Source organism: Chroicocephalus ridibundus, chromosome 1 (assembly GCF_963924245.1).
Source record: "Chroicocephalus ridibundus chromosome 1, bChrRid1.1, whole genome shotgun sequence".
Classification (NCBI taxonomy): Eukaryota; Metazoa; Chordata; class Aves; order Charadriiformes; family Laridae; genus Chroicocephalus; species Chroicocephalus ridibundus.
The window spans coordinates 12,536,870-12,560,988 of NC_086284.1; the positions used below are offsets into that span (position 1 = coordinate 12,536,870).

At 40.9% G+C, this 24,119-nt stretch overlaps 1 protein-coding gene across 2 annotated transcripts; it reads right to left on the reverse strand.

The window, feature by feature from the left end:
• Window positions 1-3,134: 3,134 nt before the first annotated feature.
• CHORDC1 (cysteine and histidine rich domain containing 1) lies at window positions 3,135-23,426 on the reverse strand. Of its 2 annotated transcripts, XR_010070297.1 has the most exons (12): window positions 23,113-23,426; window positions 16,946-16,995; window positions 14,840-14,896; window positions 14,204-14,364; window positions 13,525-13,625; window positions 12,376-12,434; window positions 11,230-11,300; window positions 10,896-11,001; window positions 9,098-9,217; window positions 8,373-8,435; window positions 7,642-7,836; window positions 3,135-5,298 (listed from the first exon to the last, which is right to left on the reverse strand). XR_010070297.1 is itself a non-coding variant. In XM_063329027.1 (11 exons), the coding sequence occupies exons 1-11, from the start codon at window positions 23,174-23,176 to the stop codon at window positions 7,693-7,695; spliced, it is 996 nt and encodes a 331-aa protein (XP_063185097.1). In that variant the 5' UTR covers window positions 23,177-23,426; the 3' UTR covers window positions 3,135-7,692. The 2 variants fall into 2 exon arrangements, 1 of the variants encoding a protein (XP_063185097.1); XM_063329027.1 differs by having other exon boundaries at window positions 3,135-7,836.
• Between the last annotated feature and the right edge of the window lie 693 nt (window positions 23,427-24,119).

Genomic DNA, 24,119 nt, shown 5'->3' on the forward strand with positions numbered 1-24,119 from the left:
ACACCGTGCTGACACTGAGAGGAGCTGCCTCAACTTCGTGGGTTATAACTGTACAGATTAATGGGACAGGCTCCTAAACCATTTAGGCCTTCTAAGTTCCTCCTGCTGACGCTGATTAACAGAAGCAACGGCTGAATCGGACTTAGAGCCCAACTCTAACACACCACAGACTTGCAGCTAAATCACAGGGTTAAACGGTGGCCGCTCTGACTGGATCGGAGTTGCTTTTAGTCCCAGTGGTGTAACGGAAACCGTCTTTCGCCATAAAAAAGGCTGCTCGCTAAACTCAGCTCCTACTGGTTTCCCTAGGGACAATTTCTGTGTGGCAGGCGTTGCTCGGTGAGGAGCGCAGCGCTTTGGCTCGGCTCGGAAGAGAACAGCCAAGGTTTCTGTATTTAATTTAATTGGTGTTGTCCTCTCTGCATTGCCGTGGCAAGGTCCATGACGTTCACCATCATTCATTTCTCTTAGTGGCACTCTTAACGGTGTATGCTAAAATCCCATGAACGAAAACAGAGGAATTTAGAGTAAGAGAGATAAAAAAATGGGCCATGCTGAGTAGATCCTATTCCTACCAGCTGCAGAGAGGAGGTCCCCAGCTATTTTGATGCCGCATCGCCTGGAGGTTCCAGCTCTGCCTCCTGGAGGGTTTCTACAGCGTTGCCCAGGAGGCACAGAAAGTCCTCCGCTGACTTTCAGTCTCTTCCAGAATCTCATCCTGCTGCTGTTTTTCTTGGGAATAATGTGGTCACTGCAGCAGCTCTTCTCTGCAGATGCTGCTCTTACCCTCTGAATGACACCACCACGGGATAAAATACTTCTGCTTTCAAGCAATTTTTTTTTTTAAAGACCTGTAGTTGATATATTTAATCATTATCTTGGTTAAAGAGGAGAACAAGCAATCTTCTAAAGCTCAGGAGTAGACACTCCAAATGTTAACTGCTTTCACAGATGAAGGCAGAACATTTAAAGTTTGGGTTAGTATTTATGTATACAACAATATAACTTGATTACAAGGCATTCCCTTAAAAAAAGCCCAAGTCCCTTGCGGTGTAGAAGCGCACAGTATCAGCTCTGCCTCTTATTCGTGAGTCTGATTTTCAATAAAGGAAGAACAAATCCGGTTAAGCATATTAGGCTAGGATCACATTAAGGTAGTTTTCTCCCAAGCATTGAATCCAGCAATAAACATCGCACCGTCAATATTTATCATAGATTTAAAACACATTCCAGAGAACAAGGGTTTGGGGCTAAAAATATTTCATAGATGGTTGCAAGGTGCCAGCTCGGCCTCCAGCTTGCTTTGAATGACTTTTATTGCAATGAGGCTTTTATTAATATTTAACCAGGAACTAATTTTTCATATACTTGTTTCCAGTATGAAACAAAAATGTTTCATTCAAGAGGATGCTTCCTTCTCCCACAGAATCATAGAATGGTTTAGGTTGGAAGGGACCTTAAAGATGATTTATTTCCGACCCCCCTGCCCTGGGCAGGGACACCTCCCACCAGCCCAGCTTGCTCCAAGCCCCGGCCAACCTGGCCTTGAACCCCTCCAGGGATGGGGCAGCCACAGCTTCTCTGGGCAACCTGGGCCAGGGGCTCACCGCCCTCACAGCCGAGAATTTCCTCCTGATATCTCATCTAAATCTACCCTCTTCAAGTCTGAAGCCATTACCCCTCGTCCTATCACTACATGCCCTTGTAAAATGTCCCTCTCCAGCTTTTTTGTAGGCCCTTCCGATACTGGAAGGCCACTATAAGGTTTGCCTGGAGCCTTCTCTTCTCCAGGCTGAACAACCCCAACTCTCTCAGCCTGTCCTCCCAGCAGAGGGGCTCCAGCCCTCCCAGCATCTCCGGGGCCTCCTCTGGCCGCACTCCAGCAGCTCTGTGTCCTTGTGCTGAAGACTCCAAAGCTGGACGCAATACTGCAGGTGGGGTCTCACCAGAGGGAAGCAGAGGGGCAGAATCCCCTCCCAACTAGCAGTCCACGGGCTGCAAAAAAACAACCTGCGAAATTTCTGGACAGCCATAACCAAATCCTCATACAGGTTGGTCAGTTCAGCTGAAGAAAAACACATTGATGCACTTCACGTATCTCCAGATCCCAGGTACCTGTTCCTCCATCCCTTGTCCTTGTAGGCTCACGGGACTGACTACCAATGTGCAGATGATGGTGGTCACGTACAGTGGTTCTTCACTCCTGGTCATGCCAACACTGTCTCAGGAAACGAAATGTTCATCAGTTCAACAGGAAAATGTTGAATTTATGAACGCGAGTTGAAATCTCCCTACAGAGAAGTGTCAAGCACTGCACTCTGCCCGCCCGTCCTTACTGGTAACACCCCTCTCCCGAACACCGACCCTGCATTTTGCAGATAAACTCAAGAGAAACTGGATTTGCCGGGCTAACAGTCCTCTGGCACAGTAACTGGGGATTAGTTTATAATGTCTGTGACAGCATCTTTGTTATCTTTGGTTAAAGATACCCAAGCTTTGAGAAAATACAAAGCTTTTATTACCACAGAAAATTTCAGGCCCCAAGAAGCGAGTCCTTTTTCTCTCTGTGGTGGGAATGACAGAGGTTTTTTCCCAAAAAATCCAAGAAAATAGAAAAAAAGAGCATCAGAGCTACAGTACCCTCAGCATTCTTGAGCATAGGAAGTTCCATCTCAACATGAGGAGGAACTTCTTTACTTTGAACGTGGCAGAGCCCTGGCACAGGCTGCCCAGAGAGGTGGTGGAGTCTCCGTCTCTGGAGACATTCCAAACCCACCTGGACGCGCTCCTGCGCACTCTGCTCTAGGTGGACCTGCTTTGCCAGCAGGGTTGGACTAGGTGATCTCCAGAGGTCTCTTCCAACCTCCATCATTCTGTGATTCTGTGTGATTCTTAGAGACAGCCCAAACATTGCATTTGGAATTATTCCAATAACTTTGTGGCAGCTCAAAATTCTTGGTCAGAACAATTTCCATGAATGAGACAGGTCCCCAGTTTGATTCAAATCACTGCAAACCTCACCTATGGAGCGGGGGAAAAAAAACCCTTCACCACAGAGTCTCCCTTTACCAACTGCGTTGCAAATCCACAGGGAAGTCCTCTCCCGTAACAAAAGAAGTCAAAAAAACCCCAAATGCAACCAGCATGTAATAAGAATTTTATTGAGTACATTTAGAAAAAAACTAGAGCATGAAGACATGAGATTAATTTCTGCATATAAGTTTTATCAATGTGCAGAATCAACCGACCATGCAAAAAAGACATTTCCCCCCTTCAACTGTAATTCAAGACTCTCTTTAATGGCAAAATTATTACCACCTTAAAACAGTGTTCCAGACACGTAACTCATTACTTTAAAAAGGATCTCGTTCCTGAACGGAGATAAACAAAAAAATTTTAGTAGCAATAGGGAAAGACCAACGCTCAAGAGGTACAGCATGTAACCGATACTCATGCCATGTTTAAAGAATTCAAGCAAAAAATGCATCGTTGCGTAGAATAAGTAGATCTTTTTTTCTTTTCAAGGCAAAATTCCTATTGAAAGTAGCCCCTAGACTACTGAAATGGTGACTTGATAATGTACCTGTTCCAGAAGATCATCCAATGGAAGGTTTTTTTTGTCAAGTGACATCAGTGTCATGTAAAACCTAAGGGTCAGAGTAGCTGAGCAGCCCAGTGCTTAACAGTATATTAACATTAAAGAGAAATTCCAGCTCCTCTGAGAAATGTTGGTAGAGCTACGACATACAACGCTAGGCAGCAAAATGGGCTTACACGTGATGGAAACGGTTAAGATTTCTCTCACAGATTTGTATCCCCCCCAGTATCTCAAAAGGGATCCTGAAGGAAGTTCTGAGACATGTAATACGCTGCCTACATGTGTGACATGTAAACCCACTACAGCTTTTGAAGACTTACTAATTATAAAAATATAACTAGCCTGGAGCAAGTTAACCCACTTGTTAAATACGGCACAACTTCTGAAAACATGAAAAAAAGGATAAATTTAACAGTAAGTATTCCAGTACGTACTTGTTCGCACTTTATTATTTAATTTCACTAATATCAGACAGCTGAAAGCCGCAGTGATGAAAAATTGCTCAGCTTGGTTTCCAACTGTTGCTTTTGAGAAGTACTGAGATTGGTTTGGTACTACAGCTGCTTTCCTCTTCTCTTCACGCTTACTAATAAAAGTTACAGCCAAATCAAAATTCCACTTTTGCTCCCGCTATTGGTGTCAAAGTGTCAGTTCAGGACGTACCAGGATCAAACATCCGTGTGCTGAAGACCACTCCGGGCAACTGCTCCAAGCACTCAAATTCAGTGAGTGCGACAGCTTTTACAGCTTGATGATGGATGCAGACACCTTCTATGCGCCACAAAAGGCTGCTAAGAATTAATACAGTTAAACAAAAGATTTATGGCAGTCTGAAAGTTTATCCTTTTATTTTCAAAACCATCACAGGCCATAGAAAACCAGGCTGTTATTTGTAAAACTGACCCCACCTTGCCTGATCAAAGCTGGTTGGTTTTTTTTTGTTTCCTTGCTTTTTTAAGCAGCTGAATTTAAAAAGTGAGTTTGTTGTCACTGATGGAGAAAAGTCCTTATGGAACTCTTGCAGTATCTTTAATTTTCTGCTGAAAGTACGAACAACGGGAAAAACAGTAGGAGGAATGAATAAAAAGCAAAAGCCAAACTGAGGACAACGTTCACAGGAGCTTTCCTGCGCTTGTGACCAAGTTGACTCAGCTACCAGCAGAATGTACATTAAAAGAGTGTAACAAATAGTTACGGGCTGCCAAAGCCGGCAGCATTAACAGCAGATTTCTCTCCATTTCGCGTGTAGCATAAAAAAGGGAGAATATGACTTGCTTAAACACAGAAATTCTCTTTTCCCAAGAAATTCCATTTCCCTTGTAGTTCTTTAAAAGGGATGTTATGTGATGTAAGCCTGCGACATGTGAGTATGCAAATAAACTGATCTATTTAGGGTATTTATATATCAATATGGATAGACACACGTTTGAACTTGCTTGTCGAATAAGAACTTTACCCTGTCACTTGAACACTGCTCACTTCGCTGTCTGAGTCCGGCACATCAAACCACAGATGGCACGCTCCTAGCTACAGCTCCCTAGGATTCTTCATCCACCGAAGGGATTGTTCTCAGAACTGGACTAATAAGAACTCCACGTGTTGGTTCAGAGCACATCAGGGAGCATTTTGGAGTTCCATTTTTAGAGGTCCATTTGCAGGCATACATTTTTGTAAGCTTGTACCCTATGACTTCATAGCACCTGACATTTTCAAATTCATTTAAAAAAGAAAAAAAAAAAAGAGAAAAAGAAGGCATTATTAGAGGTTAACAGAATCTTTTAGGCAGAACTTAGGGCTGGAACTTCTATTAGGGGCCCAAGGGAGTAAGCAACCCCGCATCCTGCAAGTCACTGAGGAAACAGAATCTTGAAACGAAGGCAAAGAAGCACCAAAACAAATTTCATGCATAGGGCACCGCTGTTACTTTCTTGGTGTTTGGTTTCTTTGGTAACGTATTTCCTACTATTTAAAGCCTGAAGTAGGATTTCAAGTAGTGCTAGAGACAGAACTCTGAGCTCAAGTCAAATTCTACCTGTTGGGTAACAGTGAGATTCTTAGAAATCCCTGTTTGACGTCAGAACGCCTTTACTACGCCCTGTGTTTCTCTTGGCGTTATTCCAGGTCTGCAAAGGTAGAAAGATGAGCATCCACGCTTTCCAACAGTCTGCAGGATCGCTTGTTTACATACGTAAATTTTGGCACAATAAAGAATGGTGTAGCTTTTGCATGACTTTTATACAAAAACTTTTTTTTTTTTTTCCTTCCAGCTGCAACCCAAAATTAAGAAACTATTTCAAGCAGAAAGAGAAAGCAATATTACTGCGTGAATTGCTGCTTGGATAAAAGTCTCATCTTTATCCTGTTTTCAGCCACAAATCTTTACTGATGGAGAACTGAAAACAAAAAATAAGGTCTTGGTTTCTAATTACAGTGCTTTGGTTATGCTGTTCAAAAGAAACAATATTTAAAAAATATTTTAATTCAAAGGTACAATTGTGATTTGAGCCGGACATTTTAAAGCTTGTTGTTTGTTTCTCCTAATACTTGTCCTGTAGACAAATTTAGTTCTTATATCACCATCCTCAGCAACGAGAGCTACGTGTATCTACATGGAAATAGTTTTCCTGAGACACCTACAGTGTGTACTGTCGTCTTCTACTACACATATCCACCTACTCCGAAAAAAGACTGATAATTTTGAATGTTGTAGAACAGGACAGAACATACTTTCCCATTCACTTTTATATTTAACAATTCACATACCAAAGGTGCAGGAGTAAAAAAAAAAAATAATAAATTCCCTCTTGCCAACTTTGTTTTTATTTATCTGATCTCTTGCTTTTATACATGAAAGACAGCAGAGGAGTCAGCAAGTACTGAAATCCTTAGCAAAATACCGTTTATTCCATCCCTCCACAGCCAACAGGTATTGAAACGAACCTTAGTTTCAGAAGACAAAAAAAGCAAGTCTACAAGTGTTCTTTTGGATTTATGTTGATGTGCTTTTTTTATTCTAGATGTAAAATTGTATTCTAATTGCTTCAAAAACTCAGATTTTTGTATCTGTATTATTGTATGCTTCGTTTGATTTGATTGAGAGCAGCCCTGAGGAGAGGGACTTGGGGATGGTGGTGGATGAAAAACTGGACGTGAGCCGACAATGTGCGCTTGCAGCTCAGAAAGCCAACTGTAGCCTGGGCTGTATCAAAAAAATCATGGCCAGCAGGTCGAGGGAGGTGATTCTGCCCCTCTACTCTGCTCTGTGAAACCCCACCTGCAGTACTGCGTCCAGCTCTGGGGCCCTCAGCACAGGAAACACATGGACCTGTTGGAATGGGGCCAGCAGAGGGCCACGAAGATGCTCAGCGGGCTGGAGCCCCTCTGCTGTGAGGACAGGCTGAGAGAGTTGGGGTTGTTCAGCCTGGAGAAGGGAAGGCTCTGGGGAGACCTTCTAGTGGCCTTCCAGTACCTGAAGGGGGCCTACAGGTGGGGAGGGGCGGCTCTTTATCAGGGAGTGTAGCAACAGGACGAGGGGTAGTGATTTTAAACTGAAAGAGGGGAGATTTAGATCAGATATGACAAAGAAATTCTTTACTGCAACCTGGTCTAGTGGGAGGTGTCCCTGCCCACGGCACGGGGGTTGGAACTAGATAATCTTTAAGGTCCCTTCCAACCTAAACCATTCTGATTCTATGATTCATAAGGAACAGTGATGAATTTAACGTGCTACCCAGTAGATCCAGTCTAAACCGAACACTTGACAAATTAACACACACAGTGGACTGAGAACACATCTATTTGGATAGTCAGTGCATGGTAGGGAAGGGTGCAAGTAAAGGGCAATAGCTCTTTTACTCCAAATCCCCACCGAGACACTCCAACTAGAATAAATATACTCCTGGGAGCAAGAGCAGAAACAGCTATTACCCTTCAAGTTTACACCCCCGTTTACTGTGCATCAAATTTCTTTGTAGCATGGAACATATGATCTAGCATTAAAAAAAAAAAAAAAGAATCTATATAAAAGTTAAATATTTGATTACAGTAGCAAGTCACCACTTCATAATGGGGAAATAACTTGTCTCTTGGAATCATTATTGATCTGAATTCTCTTTTTTTTCTTGTGTGTTGGATACCGGTAATTCAAGACTTGCCCATAATAGGGGCTCTGCTTTTCTCATAGTAAGCTCAATCTTTGTAGCCGTCATGTTCACATAACTCCTTTTTACATCGATTACCTAGAACAGAAAACATATTTCACACTTCAGTTTAAGAAAGGGACTGCTAGATATTTGGGAATGAAGGTAAGAAAAGCATCCTGTCACTAAATTTTAGTAGATGTTTAGGTAGATGGGAGTTCCCTCTGTTATCTGGAAAAGTCAGCCCTCTCCCATTCCCAACCTATGAACATATGCCTGTGCGTACGTAACGTAAATGTTGGTCTAACACATACGTAAGCATGCAATTACACAGCATCAAGTGTTTTCTGCAACACCACTACCATGGTGTTGGGATATTAGGACAAACTGGGACAGAAAGGACCTCAAGAGGTCACCTTCTGCTCAAAGCAGTGTCAACTATGAGGTTATACCCGATCACTTATGGCATTAGACTCCTATTTATATGTAGATTACTGAATGACATGCAACTGAGTATCTTTCAATAACCACGGTAATGAGGAAAAAGAAACTGTTTTGAAAAACAGGAAGCCGAGGGGTTGTGTTGTGGGTTTGTTTTTTTTTTTTTTAAATAGAAAAATTATTCTTATACTTACTCCCCATAATTTCACACTGCGATGAAATTCCTTTTCTCCTTCAAATACAATATGGATATTTAACTTGACGGGAAGAAACAACAGAACATTTTGTCAGGCTAATGAAACATTTGACACCTCAAGTATGTTTAAGCAGAATATAATCACGTTAGGACTCAGATCCTACAATGAGCAAAGTGGTCCAACAGTGCCTCGGACACAGAAGTGAAAATCTATTCTAATAGATTCTGATACAGTATCATAGTCAATAGTGGCCATACATCCTGAAAGCTGTATCATTTTCTCCAAATGTGTGACTAAGAAATCAGAGAAGCATTTTAACACTTGTTTAATATCAGTAGCTACGAAACAGCATACTGTGACCAACAATATTAAATCACATTAAGCCAAATACAATTAAATTACAAATCTATAATTATTTACACATACAGTGATGCAAAACCATCACACTTGGTTTGTAATTATGAAAGTCAAACTAAAGATTTTTTTTGACATATTATATTGCAGCTTTTAAAAAAACCCCAAAGTACAGTCGTCCAAACAGAAGGGAAAAAAAAGGCTATACATACTTGAACAAACACGAAAGCCAAGAAAAAGCTATTACTCAAAAAAGACTCTTTTGCTACCTCTGCCTTGAAAATATAGCAGAAAACAGATTTTCCTAACTTCAAGCTGTTGTAAGAATAAAAAAAAAATAAAAATTAAATCTTAAGGTAGATACTCACCATTGTGCTATTTGCTTCTACGTAGCTCAGATCAGGAACAGAGTTTTTAGCATATACAGAAATAGTCACTTCTCCTCCCGTCTGGTGCCAATCATGCCTGCATGGAACTACTTTCTTTCCCTATATAAAGGAAAAAGTTATGGAAAAAAAAGACTTAAAATTGCATTCAGGAGCATTTTTACAAGATTAGTCAGAATAAAAGCCCAGGACTATTTTAATAGCCAATAACCATAGCTAATAAAGGACTATATTTCATGTTCACAGGAGATCACAAGACTCTACTTATATCTTTTTTTTACTAAGCATTTCAGCTACTGGTCCCTGGCAAACATTAGAAAAATCAAGGCTTATAACACAGATTACAGTAAGAAACTCAGACATTGTGATAGAAAAACAAAACAAACAAAAAACCCACAACCAACCAAAACCCCAAAAGTTACTCCTTGGGTTAACTTCCTTTCCAAGACTACAGTTATCCAGACCATAGTAGAAAGGAACTGAACAAAGAAAAAGAAAGCCATAACTCCAAGAAACTTTCACATTGCTCCAAAAAATGTAGTATTACTCTCTGTTCTGCGACACAGGAAAAATAAAGAGTGAAAAAAACCCAAAAGAACAACAAAAGGTAAACTCAAAAACCCCTGTTAGCTAGAAGCCCATTATCTCAATATACACACATTTAATGTATACATAGTTTGAACATCTGGGTAAATTCTTTACAAGAACACTCTCCTGCTTGAGGCTTACAACTTCAGCTTTTTTTTTTTTTTTAATCCCTTTCTGTCCTTGAAAATACTTCTTAAACACAAAGCGCTTTGAGCAAGCAGCAATTCCATGATTAAAAAGAAGGACTTGTGAACTAACTGTTACAGAATAAGTTAGAAGAACTACGCTTTCCATAATATAACTTAATTTTCTTCTGTTAAATGTTACTAATGTTTGCGGTATCAAACTTATTTTGCCTCAGCAATAGACAATATATTTGTAACAAGAATTTTGTGTTCAACTGCATCCAACACGTGAGCAGCTAATGTTTTTGAAGTGCTCGGTTCCATTATTACATTCTATAATATTCTCTAAGAATCTTTTTAAATCTTGAATAGAAATCGTTTTCACCTTGTAATCCTACAGTTTGTTCCTGACATTGCAATACAATACCTACCAACTACACAGATGCTCTCTCCCTGTTTGTTATACCGGTAGCCAAACCAAAACACTGAATTAGATTCAGACCAGAAAAATATTCAGGCGTGTAAACCGTATTCAAAGTAGACAGAAAGAGACCCTTTCACCTGCAGGTGTGGAACCTCATCGACCTTATCTACCCTGCCATGCCTCCCTAAACAACACAACTCTGAACGAAACGGCAAGCACGTGTATGGCTGCTCTCTTCATGATCTTTGGGGGAGGAGAGACTTCTAATAATTATATTTTAAAGGATTACATATGGAATACGTTGTATATGGAATACCACAGACTTTCTTAACTAACAGAGCAGAAAAGACTGCTATTTTTTTTCCTGAATTTGCCAAAACCACTTGCACTATAGAACAGTGATACTATATGTATCACTAAAAAGAAAGGTTGTACTCTATTACAAGTATATTTCTACCGCAGATGACTTCCAATGCCATTTCTCTGTTGTCATGCTGTGCGTAATATCCTCTGTATTATTTCAGAGATAGTGATCTGTAACAGATCTCAACTACAGTAATAACTCAATCAAGCTACTAACTACATTTCAGTATTCAAAAATTCGGAATGGCCAGCTACAAAATGCAGCGTTAATGCTACTTACCGCATCCTTTTTAGTCCATACATGTGTTCCTGTTGTGCAGCCTTCTTGAGCTAAAAATGTATTGAAGTCAGATGTTTTTCTTTTACAACAGCTCCAATACTTCATCCTTGAAAATTCACAAAGTAATTAACAAACAATATTTAGGACACTATTTACTGTGAGTACTTAAGATCCTTCCTTTGTGCAACATTACTGTTAATTTAGTATACCCTCTTCAAACATTGCCATTTTTGACTGAAGAAGAAATACAGAATGAAAAGAAGGCAACATCTACAAAGAAAGCATGAACACATAATAGACGAATTAAAAAATTAAAAGTTAACTGAATACTAACCCTTCATGGAATATAGGTACACCAGAATGGTATATACATACTTCTTCTGCACTTTGTGGTCCTTCGTACGTCTAGTAAAATGAAGCATTTAAAGCGCGTTACTGTTACAGGACGTGGACCAAAGGAAAAAACAAACCAAAACACAACTCACAACAGAAACTTTGAACAAAGTGCTACAAAGCTTTTGTGTAAATAATCTAAATCTAATGGCTTGCCCTAGTTTTCAAAATAACCATTCAACCTTCATTCCCAAAAGGTTCTCTGGCGCTCCTTCAAACAAGCCATACTTTGTATGAGTTCAATGGCGTACATCAATGGTGACATCACCTATGCTCATAAAGGTCACTTGCGATCCTCAGAGATATCTATCTTTAAAAACACTCTGAATATTCAGAGAAAACAAGTACTTAACTGGAAAATAAATTAAATTCATCATTTGTAAAACACATGGATTCTCAAAAGGAAGTAAATTAAACAACATACGACTCTGCCACTGAATATCATATCAGTTCTTCCTAATACAAACAAGAGACTATAAATTTTCCTCCCACCAGAGTTTCAGTAGAAAATGCAAAATCTGCCAGATGTCCACTGGAATACCTACTTTCATTCAACCGTCCCATTCTGTACAACACAAAGGTGTCAGTGTAAAAAACTTTCAGTTTAAATGACCATGTCATATAAATACTAATTTTTGGTGCTAGGAGTGTTAAAACATTTTCTTTGTGGATCCTTCCGCCAGGAAGCATGAATTGATAAGATCGGCAGATGCTTCTGACCTATACACAGATTATCAAAAGCAATTCAAGTGTTATCAGTAAGCCACCTCTCACCAATACGATATATTTAATATATTAAGTTGATACACATCAGTATCGTGGGTTTGGCAAGCTTACTAATTAGAAGTTCAGGACAGGCTTTTAAAAAAAAAAAAAGTAATCTCAGATTTACTGCATCCACAGTACAAAACAGCCCGCATTTGTCCTTACTAAAGTGTGTTAGCAAATGTGCCTTCATTAAGCCTGATGGATTTTGAGCTATTTCCAAATCAATTTGTAGCACACAAAAAAAAAACCACCCAAGAAAGCAAAACTGCACACTTAATAGTTTAGCAGATGGGTTTAAGAGTGGAACTGAACCACTTACTTTTGAACAGCCTGCATTTTTACATGCTGTCCCAATCTTGATTTCATCACTGTCTTCCTCTGTAAACAGAATAATATTATAGAAAATAGCAACTGAATTGTATAATTAATAATTATTTAATAATATATAATTATAATAATATAATATGTATAATAATTATACATATTATACAAAATAATATTAAGTATTTTGCTTTTATTAAGAATTAGAACAAGATAAGGAGTAGATTAGGGAAAAAAAAAAAAAAAACAACACCTCTCAAGCTGTCTGTTTTCTCCCTGGCACTGAAGTCTGCCAGAAAGGTACAAAGAAACAGAAATTATGCAAACATTCCAAAAGCTGTACTTCCTATGCATCAGATTCTAGCTTCTATACCTTTACACTGTTTTAAGTGGGGCAAAAAACCCCCATTGATGAAGAGGATTATTAAAATCATACCAGAAGAGAACAATCACTCATCTTGTTCGTTTTTTTAAAACTACAAAGGTAAAAGGCTCCAACTGCCGTCTATAAATACACACATACAAAGAATTTGGATACCAAGTAGAAAGAAGAGCTAAATGGCAATTTTGGCACAAGAACAAAAGAGTTTAAAAGAGCCCAAGTGTAGGCTGAAATTAGAAAGTGTTTCTTAAGGAGTAGTCTAGTTGTGGAACCAAATTCCAAATAAACTGTGGGAAGAAAAAAAAAAAAAAGAAAAAAGAGGAAAAACAGATAAGGGAGAACTAAACTAGACTTCCTCCTTCCAACTAGACTCCTCCAACAGAGGAATTTAAGCAGTTTATGAAAGGCGTTATATGACATCGTGTTTGCAATAATGTATGAGTAGAGTTCATTTTTTTGGGAACTCTTTTAGTCATGTATTCAGAAATGGATGTTTCCATTACGTCCATTCTAAGCCGGAAATCTTACAAAACAGGCAGTTCAAAAAATTTTAATGGCCACATACTGCTTCTAACATCCAAGTCTCCACATTGTTCACATTTCAACTTTGATTATCATTCCCTAGACTGGAAAGGACTTCCCAGATTATTAAGAATAAGAACATACTGACACGAAATAATCACTTCAGAAGCAACACCAACTAACAGCATTTCATTCGAGTGACAGTTAGCATCACATACCTACTTAACCTCCCTACATCCTTACCTTTTTTCTCTTCATTTTCGGATGACAGTTTCAGTTTATCTAGTGCTTGCTTCAAGGAGGCTGACACCTTCAGCTGCAAATTTGTCATTGGCTCATCTGGGCTGAAAAAATGTCCATGTATTCATGTCAGCTTCATGAAAAATTATTTACAAAAGACAACAAAGTAGTAACTTTTAATCCCGCTATAAGGCGCTTCCTTTCCAACCTCCCTTACAACAGCAAACAAATAAACTAGATTTGTAAATGCCAATTCTTACTGTTTATGGAAAAACAGACTGGATATTTATAAGGCAGGTTTGGATTTCAACAGGAAATCCTAAATACTCTACAATAATAAGAATAAATCAGAGAGATTAAGGAATCTAGATGTAAGCACCCTTAAATTATTTTTATGACTGTTTAAAACACTAAACACAACTGCTAGTGGCATTCTTGCTACAAGGCTTTAGACTGAAATTTTTGTTTCCTGTGAAACTAAATGCTGAGATATCCAGTACTACCTTGTCCTAACCAGACTTCTTTTATCTCATTTTGAAGCTTAAGGTAGCATCATCACTGCTACTAAACACGAGCTCTTTTAAAGTTAATTCATGAACTTTTACACTATGAGATGCATAACGCTGAATAACCAAGCCAACTGACCACAAATCTGGCAAAACTTAAGTTTTGTATACTGTACCTTGGCCTTTTAATTGTTTCCAATGGTTTTGGTGCCTGAATTATGTGCTCTTGGAATTTGGGTTTCAGTTCAGCTAGCTCCTTTCGTTCAGAGGTAGTTTTGACTTCTGGTTTAACAGGCTCCGGAGGTTTCTCACTGTTATGGGGACCCTTTGTACATCCCTGTTGTGGAAAGCATACGTTTATATACATGCAGTGTAGTCTGTGTGCACATTTAAAAATTATCAAAAACTGCAACAAGTTTTCTTGATTTATTTCTTCAGCCCCATCTTCTCCTTTACCCCACTCTAAACACTGGCTGCGAAGGAAATCCTACGACTAAAGTGCAAAATATCTTCATTTGGATGTATGTTAAAGAAAAATGCATACTTTCCATAATGAAGAAAAGTAACAAAAAAGTATTGACCTGCCTTATTGTTAACAAGCGTTTAAAGAGGTTTTGATAGAACTACTTTTAACCATTAAAGCTTGAAAATGAGACTCAACTTGAACATTACATCAAGAAAAATAGTGCATGCAGGATTTAAGACAGTTTTAACAAGTATGCAAATTTTAAACATATAAGCACATGTACAATTTAACACTAATCACTGTCATTTGACAAGTATAAAAACTGTAAATAATCATGAGTACATACCACAATGCTTAAGAAGTCAGAAAAGTCCGTTGTTCTTCTCTTACAGCATGACCAACCCTATAAACATTTTGGAATAAAAACAAAACAAGCATGACTATCTTACTTGGCAACAGCTTATAAAAAGCAAAAGACTAATTATATTCCTTCACAAGATGCGGCACATCATGATTAGAGATTATTTTCTTCCCTTTTTTGGACGATATTATCATCATTTGCATTTTTGAAAGCTAGAGAAACCTCTTACAGCTGCCATTTCTAGTTCACTCATGCTGTCTTAATCAGACAGTTCGGTAAACGTGAGGCAGTATTTCCGCGACAAGTTAGGTGCCAACTCTGTACAACAGAAAACAGAAATGTTACTTTAACTCATAAAGTAACACATAAACAAACCAGGCAAATACTATACCTGAGACTGGGGTCACCTGTGGCAGAATGTACAGGCCCCCTTCCTAAAATGATGAGGATTTTTTTTTTCCTTGAGTACTAGTCAAGTCTTTCAACAGCTTATTTTCCACCACAAAGCCGAATATCTGCACTGCATAGCCAACTACCCAGCTACATCAATCAAGAGCACTTTTTATTATATAAACGAGAAATCCAATTTTAGAGAAGATTATCTTGCTACTGTGAATAAGGTATCTTACAACTCGAAGAACCTTATTAAAGGCAAGAGTTTGACTAGTGAACGTACCACCGCTTTGAGAGCTTAAGCTTAAGCAGTGCGACACAACAGAGTTTTGGTAGGTGGTTCTAAAATATCCTCAAAATATTAACTATATCCACAGTTGAGGAGACAAAAGGTTCACCCTGCCCACTTACATTGTCTAGAATTAATAGCAGGAAGAAAACTGCTCATACAAAATTACGATAAATTTTTAATTAGGCCAAGAGAGGATAAAGAGAGGGAAGAAAGTAGTACTTGTTTTAAAAACCGTGCATATATAAAAGGGAATAAACACAACCTTTTGAGGTAACTGTATAATTTATGTCTTTATAATTAGGTAGAGGTTTTATGTACTGCATTATGAGTACAACTATGATTTTGTACAAAACAAATTGCCATAGTCTAAGTAACTGTATCATATTTGATCTAATGGCATCTGTCACAATTTGCCAGTGGCACAGGACGGCAGATTCTGGAGTCACGTACTGCAATATGAGCAACAGCTCACAGAAAACACGCTGCCCAGCACATACGCACAAGCTACCATGGGGTCAAAAGACACCTCATTATGGGACAGGGTTGAAATGCACTGTCAGCAGAAGCCATTCCTAAATACCCAGGAAAACGCTTGCCCCAAAGCTCAGTTAAATAGCAGTTTGGTGTCCCAAGAAAAGTCATTTAGGCTACATCTGTATTAGTACAGCATACAGTGCCAGGCTCCATTTCTGGACACCAGATCTCTCACCAGACACTATTACACTGTTAGAATGATTCCTAGTACTGCTTTGTCAGTTGTCTCTCAGATGATTCCCTGTCAGGCACTTTGGATGCATCAAGTAGATCCTGAAGTAGGAAAACAGTTTAATATAATGAATATGGCAGTTGGCCTAAGCACTGGAGATCAGTTACGGGTATATTTCATTCACTACTGAAGATGTAGCCCAAGAATCCTGGAGAGCTGCAACTCTTAACTCAGTGCAAAAACTTAAGTGTCCCAACTTCACCAACATACTTATTTATCAGATGCACAGAACACAATTATTTTTTACAGCAGGCAAATGTCACATACACATTACTTCACTAGCCCTGTAAGACCACCAGCAGCTGGTCTGAATTCCAAGCAGGTTAATTAACTGAAAGATGATGACACCTCTCAATGCCTCCAAAGACCTATTCAGTGGACCTAATTAAACTGTTGAGACACCCAAAGTCAGTCAATAGGAAACGTGTCATACAGACTTGCACAGCATTTAGACCGTATGAGTCCAGTTTTTATTTTCTTCTTCAGTGTGCTTTTCTAATTTCATGGGGTTGCTGAAACATGCTAGGCTGGACATCGGTCTCTACAAATGGAAGATTTGTAATTAAAAAGGAAAACAAGCATACTGTTTTACACATATGGAAAGAAAAGATAAGACTTAAAAAGTGAGTTGCATACTTACTTTGAGAGCATCATGAAAGACTGGCACACCTGGATGATATGTGCATGAATCTAGAAGAAAATGGCTATTGTTAACGTTCAGGCATACCAAGAATCATTATTCACCTGATCACAAACCCAGCCAAAATTTCACACTTGTAACTCATGTATGCCATGAGCTGTCCTGCTTCCCCACGTGCACAGAATTATGAACGAAAACACAGACCCCACAGAACAAGCTTTCTGGGTGCGTATGTTAAACCTAAATCATCCAGATTTTTTTCTTCTGTATTATACAACACAAACCAGAAAGGAGGCATCAAGGACAAACTTCTACTGCATATAGAGCAGGTATATTTTCTGTGGACCATCCCTTGCCTTCATCAATAATTAGTCCTTAACGGTAATTCAGCAGAAGTAAAAAAGGTGGCCCTATGGCCACCTGACAGACTTAAAATACTGGTTTACAGCATCAAATACATCTATTTGCACCTGATCAAGGCTTTCTATCTAGAAGCACTCTGTTAAAAAATTCTCTCAACACAAATCTTGAGTTCATTATTTTCTCCATGATAATTAGTCGCTTCTTTTTTCACTGTTTGTGATATCCTAGGTCACTTAAGGACTTGAACCCAAAGGCCAGTCTTCCACATACAAAATTTAGACACGTCAATACTATTAATTATTAATAGGTTCTGTACAAACACTACACTGAAACATGACTTCCATTAACTGAACTGTTTATATTCACAGATGTTTCTCAACACTACAGCTTTTTACGCATCAGCTGTTCCTTTTTCACCTACCAGGTGTATTTTTGTTCCAAGTGTAATATAATTGCTCTGACTATATAACTTTTCTTTGACATATACTGCATGGATAATATTTTAATGACCTGACTCTAAAAGCAATGGGAAACACTAGCTATCTTTTAGCCTTTAAAGCAAAAATTCTTGCTGGTGTTAGAAACAGCTAAAAGAAACAGTAACAATTTTTATTATAAGCCTCTGTAAAACAAAAGAGTGAAAAATATCACAATTCACAAAATAAGAGGCAAAAGAGAAAACTGATAAAGAACTTAAATTAGTAATCTGCCTACAGATATTAAACGGGCTTAAAAACTGTTGTTAAAAACTGTTGTTTTCATTTTTTTTAAAATACGTAGATTTTTAAGAAATCTTGCTTAGTATCATGTTTTTTAGTTTTACATTCAGTGCCTAAGTCTAACACACTAATACAGTCTGACAGATATGTTGCTTTAAGACGACAGTTCCCACCTTAACTCAAAAGGCACATATTTCAGGACATTAAGTCATTCAGGTGGACTTATATATCCATGAACTTCTACCAATTCCTTTGGCTTCAGGATGAAAAACTAATGCTTTTGTAAATGCAAATGTCGTAGGAAAACAAATTTTAAAAAAAGTGGTTATTTTGTATAAGGAGACCAGAACTTCATTGTTAAATCAAATAAAAGTGAAAACAGAGGTTTTCTGTTCTTTTCCAAAAGTATGAAAGTATGTCATCAGAAGCATCATGGTAGTAAACTTAAGCTCTGTTTGCAGCAAAGACTATTTCTGAATCAGAAGACTTAAATTAATACTTCTAATCCCTCACAAGCACGTGGGTTTAAATGAGAGAAGTGCTGTTAGTCAGCACAACATTTTTAGAGACCAAAACTACCTTAGTTACAGACTAAGACCTTTAGAGACCAAAACAATTAACTCAGGGATGGCTATCCTCCAGCTCACAAGTCAGACACAGACAAGGGTCTATTTGTCCATCTGGCCAAGTCCAATCCTTTTTCCTTGCTTCCTGAAGCCCTCTCTAGAGGAGGTACATTATGGAGCAAGTGCCAGCCCACTCTCTGCTGCTCTCTCATGAGGGCCGTGCAAGTTCCACAACAGAAAATGCATTTGACATTTGAGGTTCTGCAGTACCTCAAAAAGAGGCATTGGGACTTACCCACTAAGCAGCCTGACCATTCTACGTACCGGAGGACAGTAAAACGTCACTCATTTTCACTCATACTGAGCCCAGTAATTCCTATTTGATTAAGGATATTTTTATGGATGTAAACTTTTGTCAGACGAGGTGGGGGAAAAAAGGAATTTAGCACACAGCAATAGTCACCTGAGCAATTAGAAGCACGTCTATTTCTGATTTGCCAGAGTTAAACTTCCAGCCCTTGGTGGCTATTCTATGTTTTCCACTGAAAAAAAGTCAAGTCCCCTCTCCATTGCTTTTAATACCTTTCCTTAAACAAGACAAACTTAAGGTTTTTCAAAGCAAGGCATTTTCTCTCACCCTCAGTACATTTTTGGAGATGAGAGTATCACAAAATTTCAGGTTGTTTGGTGGGTTCTTTTTTCTATGCTGATCTTATACCCAAGCCAATCCCACTCTCACAATACACACACTGCTGTCACCTTACTGCTACACCCTTGCTTATTCATTGAAGCACTTCATTAATGTCGAAGTAGAAAATGGTGCAGGTCATCCAAACTTAGAGGTATTTACAACAAAATCCTGTTGAATTTTTCAGGACAAAATGAGACATCTGTCTATATACAACTTGCAAACCAACCTGCTGTCCTGTGGAAACACTCTGGTACTTTGCAAGCTATGCTTTACAGCCCCAAAGCAATGGAAGGTCATTAAACATGATGAACTTCATTCAGCACCCTGGGGAAGCTGATGCTTTCAAGCGGTTGCTGAAGCTGGGAAGCCACTTCCACTGAACTACTTCTCACAGTGGTGGAGAAAAAACATAGAAAACAGGACAAACATGGTATAGCAAGAGCTTATAACCAGCTCAAAGAGAAAAGAAAGGCTCAGCATGAGAAACAGAAAGCCGCGGGGAAGACAGAAGATCAGAGGGTGCACTTTACAGGAACAGAGTTTGAACTGTGGGGACCAGACAAGGTTAAAGAAAACTGACTTTGGGCACACAGACTCAAAAAGTCTCAGCTACCGTTTCTTGCAACTCCATCTCTCAGTCACTCCACCTCAGAAATACTAAAATAAGTTTTCATCAGGTCTGTGATCATGTTTATTTTCCAGATGCAAGATCACTATGTTTGGCCTAAGGAAAAAGGGTATAAACAAGAACAAAAAAGTACATGCTACTATTCTGGCAATGGACCAAATTAAGATGCATTAAGAAAGATCCAAATTAGAGTCTAAACCAAAAAATGTTGCAGTACAATGAAGAAATCAAGATATATACTTTCCATCTGTTTGTGCACACCACCTTTATAACTGTCATTAAGCAGCACCGCTTTCAAAAACTAAACCAAAGTGTGCACGTACTACCTCATACCACTGTTTTAGCAGCAAAATTTGACCTGGTCTGGAAATGGATTAGAAATGCTTATGTGGTCATTCACAGGTTAAAAAAAAAAAAAAAAAAAAAATTAAAAACGCTTTGAAGTTAAGTTCTACCTTCTATGTCAGATGCTGTACAAGTCTTTAACAGTATGGATTAACTAGTAGTTAACACATCTAAAATGCATGTGAAATTTGTACCTTGCCATGCATGCCACAGGAGACTTCATAACTGTGCACTCAGTCACAACTGTGTAGACATACCTTTACTGCTTCCCCTCAGGCTGTTTTTTCTGCCTCTCTTTAAGAGGCATACAGTCCTTCATATCAGCCAGTTGCCACTTGCTCATTTTTTGGAAACAATGAGAGTTTCTACAGAAAATACACGCATATATTATTTCAGCCATCAGATTCTGAAGAGAAGATTAACGGCCTCTTACATCAGTCACCACTATGGGAGTATCTATACTGCAGGGTGAATGTAGGCAAAAACCCCTGAAAGATCCAAATCCAGTTTGGGCCAGAAGGCCTTATTTTCTACCTATTTTCATTTAAGAAAGCTTCCTAATAATATACTTACCCTAAGCTTAACTATTAGACTGTGTCAGTGCAAAACTTCTTATTAAAGGGATAAGTATTTTGGTGTTTAACACGTTTAATCCCCACAACGTTTTAGAGGTAAATCCAAACAGAGTTCTGAAACACAAAACAACCATTTGAACTTGACAGCCATCACAGCTAAATACGGATTTAGACACCCAAGTAGTAATCATCTCATTGACCTTGGTAAAGTTTAGGGATTCCGAAAGTTATAATCACTCTACTTTTGTAGAAAATGTCAAATTTTGTTTTCTGAAGTGGTGTGTGAACAACTATGTTTACATCTAGAACTCCTCAGTCTAGGACACAGTAATTCCAGTAAGTGTTCCAGTCACTTCCTGAAACAAACTTCTCTCAAGTGGTTGTTTTCCCCAATCCAAGCACCACACAGTTAGCATAGGGCCATGCCAACCAGATCGAGTCTACTATAACTTGATCACAAACATAGGAACACGTGGTAAAGAACCGCTATTTTAATAACAAGTACAGGTCATGAAGCCCTAGTGGGAACTGTACTGTGTCCAGCTCTGGAACCCTCAGCACAAGAAGGACATGGACCTGTTGGAGCAGGTCCAGAGGAGGCCATGAAGATGATCAGAGGGCTGGAGCACCTCTGCTATGAGGACAGGGTGAGAGAGTTGGGGTTGTTCAGCCTGGAGAAGAGGAGGCTCCGGGGAGACCTTACAGCAGCCTTCCAGTACCTGAAGGGGGCCTGTAAGAAAGCTGGGGAGGGGCTCTTTGCAAGGGCATGCAGCAAAAGGATGAGGGGCAATGGTTTTAAATTAGAGCAGGGCAGGTTTAGATTAGACATTAGGAAGAAGTTCTTTACAACGAGGGTGGTGAGACACTGGCACAAGTTGCCCAGGGAGGTGGTGGAGGCCCCATCCCTGGAGACATTCAAGGCCGGGCTTCATGAGGCTCTGAGCAACCTGATCTAGTTGATGTCCCTGCTTACTGCAGGGGGGTGGGACTGGATGGCATTTAAAGGTCCATTCCAACCCAACACCACCTATGATTCTCTAATTTTTATCATTAAAAAAACCCCATCTGCTTTGTCTTTTGCGGCAAAGGGGCACAGGGGATGGTGGTGAAAGAGATCACTAAATGGAAGCATTTCACAACTGTGCCTGCTTTTGCTATTACTAACGTGAGCGAGTCTTACTCAAAATGCTGCCCGTCTCTTTGGAAATACTTAGCTCAGAAAAATAAACAGATTTTATGCCATGGTTCTTTAACCGCAGAGTATGCGCAGGCTAGAACATGTTAGCCTACTTCTAATCTTGTGGGTCGCTAAAAATTAAGGTAATGCAAAGAGGCCATTCTAGAAATTGAGCCCGCAGAGTTACTTCACAAACCAGCTGAGGGCAAGCCTGCCGAGAACTCAGATCACCCTTTGGCAGCCTCTGTGGAACTGTAAAACCTAAAATGATAGCGCTTTAAAGATGTGTCACCAGGTACTTAGATTCCCAGTATATACAGGGGGAGCACTACATGAGCTCACAGCTCTTGGCAAAGCAGATATATGTGTATCATAGGACACGTTTAATTACCCGCTGCAAGGCTACAGAGTATAATTGAAAAAAACAACAGCAGTAGTTGGTAAGATAACTAGTATGTATGCAAAACCCACCGAGGCCCTCAAAAGAAGAACGTCTGTTGCTCAAGGCCTCCAGCTTCTACCTTTAGAATATATCGCAGTAACGTATGGAACTGCTTCTTATTGCCTTTCTTCCCCCCCCCCCCCCCCGCCCCATACTGCTGTGAATAGCTTTATTATTACAAAGGACCCTTCCAGCCCGGCACCTCCGCAGCAAAGGAATAACTCCAAGGATCTAAAAGGTCCCTTCCAACCTAGACAACTCTACGATTCTGTGATTTTACCTCCTGGCCCGGGCAGGTTTCGCTGTCCAGCCGCCACCGAGCCCTCAGCATCGCCTCAGCGCCCCGCGCCCCCCCGACCGCCACAGAAACACACGACAGAAAACCGAGCTTCCCCGGGGAGAAGCGAGCCGGGACCCGCGATGGCGGGAGGGAGGGAGGGAGAGACAGACAGACCGACCATCAGGCCAGGGCTTCCCCTGCCCCTCAGTGCCCACCCGTGTGACAGCTCCGCACCGCGACGCGGCTGCAGCAGCCGGGGAGGGCAGAGAGGGCGGGCGGGCGGCTCAGCTCGCCCCTCACACCTCCCCTGCAGGGCCCCCGTCACCCCCCCACCCCCCGGCAGACCCTCCCTCACACCCCTTCCCCCTCCGCCGCCCTCACCCTCCGTGTTGGTTTCGGGGTCGAAACGCTGGCCGCAGCCCCGGTTGTAGCAGAGCAGCGACATGGCGGCGGAGCGGCACGGGCAGCCCCGGCGCTGAGGAGAGAACGGAACCTGGCAGGGCAGGGGAAGGCGGCAGCCGGAAGGCGCGGCGGCTCCTTCGGCGGAAAGAGCCGGCCGGAGCCTTCCGGAATCTTCACGAAACTTCGGGGGAAGGGGAGAGCGGGCAGACGGGGCTGCGCAGGCGCCGGGGAGCCGTTGCCGGAGCCGGAGGAAGAGGAGGAAGGGGAGGAGGAGGAAGGTGCCGGTGGCCGGGCGCCGCAGGGCGCATGCGCACGGCGAGGTGGTGGTGGGGAGCCGGCGGGTCGCGGGGCGCATGCGCCGTGCGGCGCGGGGGAGGCGGGATGGCGGCGGGGATGGCGAGTCTTCCCCTCCCCGAGGCGACGCCGTGGCCTGCCCGCCCACGGGCAGCGCTGGCGCCGGAGTGAAATCTCCCTGGACAACCCTTCGTCGGCAGCCGCTGGGGGCGGGTTGTCGCCGGCCTTCAGCGGCGCTCCCCATCCCCAGCGCCCTGTCGCGTCGGGCAGGTCTCCTGAGGGCCGGTCTCCTGAGGGCCCGGTCCGGCGGCTGGGCCCGGGAGGCGCTGAGGGAGACGGGCCGCGGCCGGGCGCGCTGTGGAGCCGCCGTGGAGCGGCTCTGGTCTCCCGTCTGGAGTCGTCAGGCCTGCCGGGCCTCGGCCTGCCGGGGGGCAGGTGCTCTGCCTCCGGCGAGTTTTAAACCTTTTATTTTTGAGAATGTGGGTTGTCTAACTCACTTCAAAAAATACTTGGCTACTTAAAAAGACTGTACAGGAAACTATGAGTGCTTACTTCCTAAATGTCTGTGAGATGTGAGTTCAGTTTAAAAAAAAACCCAACTTTTGCTTGTATATTCAAGGATTGTTTAATTCACACAGGAACAAAGATGCTAACATCAGAAATTACTATGAAAAAGACTGGGATTTTACGTT

Excerpts from the sequence above, each read along its gene's own strand:
- CHORDC1 (XM_063329027.1), bottom strand. The coding sequence starts at position 23,176 with ATGTCGCTGCTCTGCTACAACCGGGGCTGCGGCCAGCGTTTCGACCCC. Across the intron at positions 11,301-12,375 it reads AAAATGCAGGCTGTTCAAAA|ACGTACGAAGGACCACAAAG; the intron begins GTAAGTGGTTCA and ends TCATTTTACTAG. Across the intron at positions 8,436-9,097 it reads TAGAAGCAAATAGCACAATG|TTAAATATCCATATTGTATT; the intron begins GTGAGTATCTAC and ends CTTCCCGTCAAG.